General features: G+C 43.3%; 1 protein-coding gene across 1 annotated transcript; it reads left to right on the top strand.

Annotated features, from left to right (window-relative positions):
• Positions 1-104: 104 nt before the first annotated feature.
• Positions 105-1,253, top strand: LOC138930640 (melanoma-associated antigen B4-like). Its single transcript, XM_070291146.1, has one exon. The coding sequence runs from the start codon at positions 105-107 to the stop codon at positions 1,251-1,253; it is 1,149 nt and encodes a 382-aa protein (XP_070147247.1).
• The last annotated feature ends 8,983 nt before the right edge of the window (positions 1,254-10,236 follow it).

The raw sequence follows: 10,236 nt of genomic DNA on the forward strand, positions 1-10,236 counted from the left end.
CTCGCTGAAGGTTCTCAGAGCATGTCCTTGTCCCTCCTCCAGGTGCCCTCCTTGCCTGCTTTCCTGCCTGCACTCCCACCTGCGGCCCCTGATCTGCTGTCAGCATGCCTCGGAGGCACAAGAACAAGTTCCATACCCGCAGGAAACGCCATCAGCTCTGGGGGGACACTCAGGAGGCCCAGGCCAGTGCTGCTGCAGCCTCAAAGGAGGAGTGCCCCTCCTCCCCCTCTTCTTCTCCTCAGGGTTCTCCTCTGAGCTCCCCTGCTGCTGGCGATCGCCAGGAGCTTGAGGGAGCTATGGCCCCTAGCTCTCCTGATGCAGGGCCTTCCTGTGCAGGATCTGATGAAGGTGCCCAGGGCCCAGAGGAGGAAAGTGCAGGTGCCTCCCAGGCAGCCCCTGCCACTCAGAGCACTTGCAAAGATCCTCTGGCCAGGAAGGCCAGGATACTGGTGGAGTTCCTGCTGGAGAAGTACACCAAGAAAGAGCCCATCACACAGAATGCCCTGATGAAAATCGTCAGCAAGAAGTACAGGCAGCACTTCCCTGAGATCCTCAGTACAGCCTGTGAGCGCCTAGAGCTGGTCTTTGGCCTGGATATGAAGAAAGTCGACCGTAGCAGGAACATCTACACCCTCATCAGCAAGCTCAACCTCGGAGGAAACGATTGTCCGAGTGGTGAGGGGGGGCTGCCCAAGTCTGGTCTCCTCATGGTGCTCCTGGAGATCATCTTCATAAATGGTAACCGCGCCACCGAGGAGGAGATCTGGGAATTCCTCAGTATGTTGGGGATCTATGCTGGGAGGAGGCACTGGATCTTTGGGGAGCCCAGAAGGCTCATCACCAAAGATCTGGTGCAGAAGGAGTACCTGAACTACCGCCAGGTGCCCAATAGTGATCCTCCGCGCTATGAGTTCCTGTGGGGCCCGAGAGCTTGTGCTGAGACCAGTAAGATGAAGGTACTGGAGGTTCTAGCCAAATTCCACGGTAGGGTCCCTAGTTCCTTCCCAGACCTCTATGAGGAGGCTCTGAGAGATCAGGCAGAGAGAGCAGGACTGAGAGGTGCGGCCAGGGCTCCACCCATGGCTGAAGCCAGTGCTGCTTCCAAGGCAATTCCTGCAGCTCCTCCCACATTTAGGGACAGGGCAGGGCACTTTGTTCCCTTTGTGTTGGAAGAGAGCAGTCAGGCTCCTAAATACTGCAGAGTAGTACGGGTGGAGGGAAGAAAACCCATATCTTCTTACAGTTTTAAATGATAAGGTAGTTTAGGTCTAGTTTAACAAAATATATATCTGTTTTCTTTTATCCATATGAGAGATATATAGTGAATGATAATTTAAAGTAGAAAGGTGAAGAGGTGAAGGAGGTTTTAGTATTTTCAAATGTTCTTACTTTGGATAAGTTTTATTGTGCTTCAGAATTCAAATGTATGAATTTTATAAATCATAGTTTCTAGCTGTTTTCATGTTTTAAAAGTTTGGGTATTTGTAAAACACACTGAAAGTACTGAATATATTGTTCACAATGCAAACAAGATAACATGACATTAGAAGAGAATGTTTCTTGAAAAGCATTCAAGCTTCTAAAGAGCACGTGGTAGTAGTGGGTAGATCACATTTATTTCAATCATATTTCTCTGCTTCACACAAGTAACTTCTACATATTATATGTTTCTTTTTTTCAAATATTTTTACTTCTAAGAGGTTGTTTTTCTTCAGAGTATTAATTTGGTAATGATACTGCTGTTATATTCACTGCTGTTTTAAGTGTTTTAAAGGTACAGTTTTGGTAGACATAAAAGATTCAGGAGCCATCTATATTCTTTCTGATCTGCAAGTTGGTAACATAGCAATGCAAGAGTGATTTTCATGCAAATGTGAAGGAAGACCACAGAAACTATTGAGAAAGGAAAAGAAAATGAAGAAAAGAATAGAGTAAAAAGTCTTTAACTTGTGGTGTACCTTATTTTAAACTTCCTTTTAGTAAAAATAAAAAAATACTCTGACTTATTTAGCTCATTTAAGAGTATTTGTTTCTTTTGTGCTAATTCACTGCATATTCTCTGCTCTCTCCTGGATTAAAAATAAACTCAGATGGGAAGGTGGTATTTGAGGGGTTCATAGTAACATAACTCCCACTTATTACAAACCAATACTTCTTCATCAGTATGCCACTGCTTTATATGTAGTACATGCATTCCAGCATTCATGTAGGATCGGATTTAGCAGACTCCCTTTCTGGATGGATAACTTGCCAATTTCTCAAGTTCACAAACTGATGAAGTGACCTTCCTGGGACTAGTCCCCTGATCTGGATTCGTGCAGAGCCCACAATGTGCCACTTCTCCCAGCCTAAGCAAAAAATCATGTCTTTTCATTCAATTTTCCTCTAAACACTCCAAAAAATGTGTCTCGTTGAATACATGGGGCCCTGTCCCAAAGAACTGTTTTGGAATGAAGTTTAAAAAATGCTGATAAATGAATGGTATGAAAGAAGACAAAACTACTCAGGGACAAGGTGGTCATGAACACATGCAATGTCAGATACCCTGAAAAGATCAACATGCCCTCATTTATCCTTCCTGATTCTCAGGGACATAAAAGCCTTAGCTTAAGTGCTGTGTCCTCAGGTCAATGGATGGAAGAGTCCCAGCCTCTGATAGATAAATTCCTCAGGGAATTTAAGGCTGTAGCATGAGAGGACAGGTCTCATTAGGAGATGGGAAGTCAGTGTGAGGACCTGGAGAGAGGACAGTAATAGTGAAAGGAGGGAGGAAATACAGGTCTTCCTAGGAGCCTGACTGAGGACAGGTGCAGTCAGCCATCAGAAGGCCTCAATTTCCAATCCCAGCATTCTGTCCTGGGAGACCACAGGTAGATGTGGTAAGTTGGGCAACCTCTGTTTTCTTCTATTGGGTCTCAGAGAGTTGTGGGCCTTACTCTGAGCACATACCCTCAGGAAAAGAGACAGGAGCTCCAAGACCTCCCAGCAGTTCCCAGAGGACACCTGGTCATTTCACCAGAGGAGCTTCAGGCAACCCTTGATGTGGCAGGAAGGACAGTTCTTTCATACATGCATCAGCTACTCTGTGCAGACTGATTTCCCTGGGTTTTTAACTTCAAGTCCTCCATGTAATGGGAATTGAAGGAACACCCCAAACCAAGTGGCGTGCCCCTCTCCTCAAGTCCTTGCTAGGAAAGTTTACCTTTGATATTTCTGCACAATCATGACTGCCCCTTTCACTTGTTGGGAAGAAAATTGCTCACTAAATTCCATACAATAGTCCAAGCTGGAGCCCTTCATTTAGAAGGCTCCCACCAAGAGAAATGACAGCTCTTCACTGGAGAAGCCTGCCTCCATATGACAGGGATAGAATAGCATAGGATACAGATAGCTGTCCCAGGTGACTCTGTGGAAAAGAATCCACCTGCAATGCAGGAGATGAAGGTTTGATCCCTGTTCTGGAACATCTCCTGGAGGAAAAAGTGGCTACTCATTCGAATAATCCTGCCTGGAGAATCCCATGGACAGAGAGGCTGCAGTGCTGCAGTTCATGGGGTTGCGAAGAGTCAGAAATCAGTGAGGGACTGAGCACAGACAGACAGACAGAGAGGTAGATCTAGAAGTCTAGGAGGTGAATAGAGATAGAGAAACCTAGGAACCATTGGTAGACCATTGTAAGTTAACATTGTTCAAGAAAGGTATCAGAATGTAGTGGAGGAAGGCAGGTTTGTTTAAATATAAAGCCATAAATAATCCATGAGATGTTCCCCAGGCCTTTAGGTAAAAGAGGAATGTCACGGCCCTTCTGTCCATTTGAAGAAGTTCTAGAATAATCCAAGTTTGACCTCATAAGGTCAGACACTCTCCTGCTCCAAATGAATTGGGAGGGAGTGATGTAAGCCTGACCTCTATCAGAGAAGGCAGTCTTTGCTAGTCCTCCACTTTCCATTGACTATAGAATATATTCCACTTAATCCTCCAGGCAGAGCTTTGTAACCTGCCTGCTTGCATCTCTTACATGCATCCTATATATATATAAATCTATTTCTTGCCTAACATTTTGCCCCTGGCTGAATTCCTTCTGCGCTAAGACACAAACAGCCTGAGCCACAGTACGTCCAGGTACCAGGTAAGTGTTTCTAATTAAAAGACCATGGTTCAAGTCCCAAACTGGAATTTGGGGTGGGGTTGCAGTCCTGGCCATGTGGATTTGAGTCAAAACCTGATGTGATAGGTTTCAGGTAGAGGAGGTCTCCATGCTACCCAATCAAAAATTTTAACCTATGTCCTGTTAGACTGGCTCATAAGGCTAGAATGAAAGTCAATTTCTTCTGCATTTCTCTGTGCCTAGACTCCCAAAATCTTTGCTTTTGGGTGGACAAATCCAGACACTGTATGCCATGAAAGCCTCCACTTTGTGTTTATAAAATTAAAGTTGAGTGTGTCTACAGGATAGGGAGAGAATGGACAAAGAAAGAAAAAGAAATTGAGCTAAAAATTTTCTGGCTACCTTCCAAAATATGGGTGTCCTGGTGCCTCAGATGGTAAAGAATCTACCTGAAATGGCAGGAGACCCGGGTTCAATCCCTGGATTGGGAAGTTCCCCTGGAGAAGGGAATGGCAACCCTCTCCAGTATTCCTGCCCAGAGAATCCCATGGACAGGGGATCCTGGAGGGCTACATTCCATGGGGCCACAATGACTCAGACATGACTTAGAGACTGAACAATAACAGCAATCTCCTAACACTTCTACTTTACCACTTCTTGCTGCAACTAGTGAAGCCCATTCGTCCTAGAGCCTGTTCTCCGCACTAAGAGAAGCCACCACAATGAGAAGCCAGTGCATCCCAATGAAGGGTAGCCCCTGCTCCTCGAAACTAGAGAACACACACGCAGCAATGAAGAGCCAGCACAACCAAAATTAAATACATAATTTCTTTAAAAAACTACTCAGGAAAGCCACAATGGCCCCTGGGGCGAGAACTGAACAACATTCTGCCCAGCAAGCTCACAGGTGAGAGATGCCACAGCCATGAAAAGCCATAAGGGACTTCAGTGACACCTGAAGCCCCTTATGAGCATTCATCATTTCCTTTTCATATGGATAACTGACTGTGCATCGCTGAAGACTTCCCCTTAGGATTCCAGCGAGGTCCCTTATGTCCAAGTCTTCTGTGCCTTAAGGAAAACCTCTGAACTTTGAAAGACTTGCCAGGTAGACTCGTCTGGCTTGACAATGCTTAATTTGCCTAGAAAAGCCCTTCCCCTTCTCCCGATGATACTAACCATCAGCCAGCCCCTGAGCCCTGTTCACAGGAACTCTTTCTGGGCAAAAGAAGGAGCCTCTTGGACCAGAGACCTCTTCTTCACTATACTCAGCATTGAACACCACTGCTCCCGGCCCCATCAACAATGCTTGGCTCTCTAACCTCGGGCTCCAGAACTCCTTAAGCTCTAAGGCCTAAGTGCCTGAAAGAACTTAGACACAGGTCCTGTTCGCTGAAGAGAACTATGACCAGAGATAGCTGCAAACATTATGGGCAAGATGTGGTGGTGAAATCTTGGCAGGGCCTAGAGATGAGAGTCCACTCTGGCCCGGAGTCTCTGCCTGGCACAGAAAACATTCCTTTACCAACATTCCCATTTCCATCTCCCTGTGAACTGCCTTCCTATCCTTTCATGTCCCAAACAACTACCATTAACATTTTCTTCTGTCTTTGGCTCTGGGCTTTGCCCATGTTGATGAGTTATTCAGTTTTCCTGTGTCTCTCTCATGTCTGTGTGTTATTACACTTTTATTTTATCCTATTAATCTGTCTCACATCAATTTAATTCTTCAACCACCCACAAAAAACCCGAAGGGCAGAGGGGAATTTCATCCTCCTCCATATTAGCTACATCTCACATATTTCTTTCTGTGTTCAAAATCCTTCTTCATGAGGTGTTCAATAACAAACTAAAAGCTATGAATGTCATTAATCATTTTAGTCATATTGATATAATTATATTTTTCTTTATGGTTTTCTAATTTTTATTTATTTATTAACTGAGCATTACCCCGCCCAATAGAACAAGAGCCAGGTTTCCTCAGAGCCAGAGTCTCCCATCAGCAAGCTTCCACAAGCCTCTTAAACTCATTCTTCAGAGGGCAGAGAGAAGAACCACAATGCCCTATTCTCTAGAACAAAAACCACAATCACACTAAACTAAGCTAAATGATCACGTGGATCACACCTTTGTGTAACTCAAAAGCTATGGATAAGGCTCTGCAGGGCTACCCAAGGTGGACGGGTCACGGTGGAGAATTCTAACCAAATGCAGTCCACTGGAGAGGAGAATAGCAAACCACTTCAGTATCCTTGCCGTGAGAACCCCATGAACATCAGGAAAAAGCAAAAAGAAATGATACCAGGAGATCATACCAGGGGGAGATACCTGAGCCCCCCAGGTCATTAGGTGTCTAATATGTTATTCGGGAAGAGCCCAGAAATAGCTCCAGAAAGAATGAGGAGACTGGGCTAAAGTAAAAATGATGCTTAGTTGTGGATGTGTCTGGTGGTAAAAGTAAAGGCTGATGCTGTAAAGAACAGTACTACATAGGAATCTTGAAGGTACATGAATCAATGGAAATTGGTAAGGCAGGAGGTGGCAAGAGTGACCGTCAACATTTTAGAAATCAGACAACTAACATGGACAGGAATGGGTGAATTTAATTGAGATTACCATTGTATCTGTGGGCAAAAATCCATTAGAAGAAATGGAGCAGTCTCATAGTCAAAAAAAGACTGCGAACTGCAGGTACTGGGGGAAGTGTCCACAAGGACAGAATGATCTTGGTTCATTTCCAGGTAAAGCATTCAGCATCACAGTAATCCAAGTCTATGCTCTAAACACTGATGCCAAAGAAGCTAGAGTCCAGTGGTACTATGAAGATGTACATCACAGCCTAGAACTAACATCCCCCCACAATGTCCTTTTCATAATAGGGGACTGGAATGGAAAAGTAGGAAGTAAAGGAATAACTTGCAGCTGAAGATGGAGAAGTTCTACACAGTCTGCATAAACAAGACCCGGCGCTCACTCTGGCTCAGATCGTAAGCTCCTTAATGGAAAATAGAGACTTAAGTTGAAGAAAGTAGAGAAAATCACTAGGCCATTCAGATATGACCTAAATCAAGTTCCTTATGATTACAGAGTGGAGGTGAGGAATACTTTCAAGGGATATGATCTGGTAGGAAGACTGCCTGAAAAACTAAAGATGGAGGTTCAGAACAAGGTATAGGAGGTGGTAACCAAAATCATCCACAAGAAAAAGAAATGAAAAAGGCTAAATGGTTGTCTGAGGAGGCCTTACAAATAACTGAGAACGAAGGGAAGCAAAAGGCAAAGGAAAGATATACCAATCTGAATGCAGATTTCCAAAGAACAGCAAGGAGTAATAAGAAAGCATTTTCAAGTGAACAATGCAAAGAAATAGAGGGAAAAAATGGAATGGGAAAGACTAGAGTTCTCTTCAAGAAAATTAGAGACACCAAGGGAACATTTCATGCAAAGATGGGCACAATAAAGGACAGAAACTTTAGGGACAGAACAGAAGAAAAGATTTTAAGAAGAGGTGGCAAGGAGATACAGAAGAACTGTTCAACAAAGGTCTTTATGACCCAGATAACAGCGATGTTGTGATCACTCACATAGAGCCAGACATCTAGGACTGTGAAGTCAAGGGGGCCTTAGGAAGCATTCCTAAGAACAAAGCTAGTGGAGGTGATGAAATTTCAGCTGAGCTATTTCAAACCCTAAATAATGATGATGTTAACGTACTGCACTCAATTGGCCAGCAAATTTGGACCACTCAGCAGAGGACACAGGACTGGAAAAGGTAAGCTTTCATTCCAATCCCAAAGATGTGCAATGCCAACGAATGTTCAAACTATCATATAATTGCGCTCATTTCACATGGAAGCTAGGGAATGCTCAAAATCCCTCAAGCTACGCTTCAACAGTATCTGAAAAGAGGACGTCAATATGTACAAGCTGGATTCAGAAAAGGCAGAGGAATCAGATATCAAATTGGTAATCTCCACTGGGTCATAGACAAAGCAAGAGTATTCCAGAAAACTTCTACTTGTTTGGCTATGCAAAAGCCTTTGCCTGTATCACAGGAAACTGCAAAATTCTTAAATGATGGGAATACCAGACTACCTTACCTGCCTTCTGAGAAACCGGTATACAGGTCAAGAAGCAACAGTTAGAAGTGGACAAGGAACAATAGACAGGTTCAAAATTAGGGCACGAATACATTAAGGCTGCATATTGTCACCCTGATTATTTAAGGTAAATGCACAATACATCATGAAAATTCCCAGATGGAAGAACCCAAGCTGGAATCAAATTGCCAGGAGAAATATCAATACCTTCAGATGTGCATATGATACCACCCTTATGGCAGAAGGTGAAGTGGAACTAAAGAGACTCTTGATGAGCGTGAAATAAGAGAATGAAAAACATGGCTTAAAACTCAACATTCAAGAAACTAAGATCATGGCATCTGGTCCCAACACTTCATCGCAAAGAGATGGGGAAAAAGTAGAAACAATGGAAGATTTAAATTTCTTCTCCAAAATCACTGTGGATGGTGAATGCAGCCATAGCAGTGGTGGTGGTGGTTTAGTCACTAAGTCATGTCCCACTCTTGCGACCCCATGGGCTGTAGCCTCCCAGCCTCCTCTGTCCCTGGGATTCTCCAGGCATGAATGCTGAATTGGGTTCCCATTTCCTTCTTCAGGCGATCTATCTGACCCAGGAATTGACTGTGGATTTCTTGCACTGTAGGCAGATTCTTTTACAAACTGAGCTATGAGGGAAGCCCCAAATTAAAAGATGCCATGAAATTAAAAGACGTTAATTCCTTGCAAGAAAAGCTATGACAAACCTAGATCACATAATAAAAAGCAGAGATATTACATTGCCAAAAGAGGTGTGTCTAGTGAAAGCTATGATTTTCCCAGGGGTCATGTGTGGATGTGAACACTGGACCATAACGAAGGCTGAGTGATGAAAAATTGTGGCTTTTGAATTGTGGGGCTGGAGAAGACTCTTCAGAGTCCCCTGGATAGAAAGGAGATCAAACCAATCATTCCTAAAAGGAATCAACCTTGAATGTTCATGGGATTACTGATGCTGAAGTTGAAGTTCCAAACTTTTGGCCACTTATGGGAAGAGCTGACTCATTGGTAAAGACCCTGATGTTGGGAAAGATGGAAGGGAAAAAGAAAAGGAGGCAGCACAGGATGAGATGGTTGGATGGCATCACTGATTGTATGGTCATGAGTCTGAGCCAACTCCAGGAGATGGTGAAGCATAGGGAGCCCGGCGTGCTATGGATCATGGGGTCACAGTCAGAGATGACTGAGCAACTGAACAAAAGCAACAACATAGAACTGCAAAACAACAAAAGTAAAATATATTGTAAGCGACGGACAATAGTTAATAACACCATATTGATATTAGTTGCTCAGTTTTAACAAATGAACTTGTATCAGTTGAACCAATCCAAAATGTTAATAACAGAAGATGCTAAGTGGAGGAAGAGACTGGTTCTATAGGAACTCTGTACACTATCTGCTAAATTTTCTGTAATCCTAAATCTGTTCTTTAAAAAAATGCAGATGCTCACAAGACAAGATGCTCACCACTCATTATGAAAAAATGCAAACCAAAGCTACAATGATGCATCACCTCACACTTGCCAGAAAGGCTTTCAGAAAAAAATCTAGAAACAATAAGTGCTGAAGTGGCATGAAGAAAAGAGAACCCTCTTGCACTTTGAGGGGGAAAGTAAATTGATATAGCCACTATGGAGAACAGTATGGAGAGTACTTTAAAATTAGGAATAAAACTACCCTATGACTCAGCAATCCCACAACTGGGCATACACACTGAGAAAGCCATGCATGAAAACATTCATGTGCCGCACTGTTTATTGAAACACTATTTACAATAGGTAGGACATGGAAGCAACCACCTCAACTTCACTAACAGATGAATAGATACAGAATTTGTGGTAGATATATACAATGGACTATTACATAACCATAAAAAGAACCAAATTTAAGACAGTTGTAGTGAGATGGATCATGGGAAAAGCAAGAGAGTTCCAGAAAAACATATATTTCTGCTTCATTGACTATGCCAAAGCCTTTGACTGTGTGGATCACAATAAACTGTGGAAAATG

Source organism: Ovis canadensis, chromosome X (assembly GCF_042477335.2).
Source record: "Ovis canadensis isolate MfBH-ARS-UI-01 breed Bighorn chromosome X, ARS-UI_OviCan_v2, whole genome shotgun sequence".
Lineage (NCBI taxonomy): Eukaryota > Metazoa > Chordata > Mammalia > Artiodactyla > Bovidae > Ovis > Ovis canadensis.

Bases quoted from the DNA above. Each gene is read 5' to 3' on its own strand.
- LOC138930640 (XM_070291146.1), top strand. From the start codon at position 105: ATGCCTCGGAGGCACAAGAACAAGTTCCATACCCGCAGGAAACGCCAT.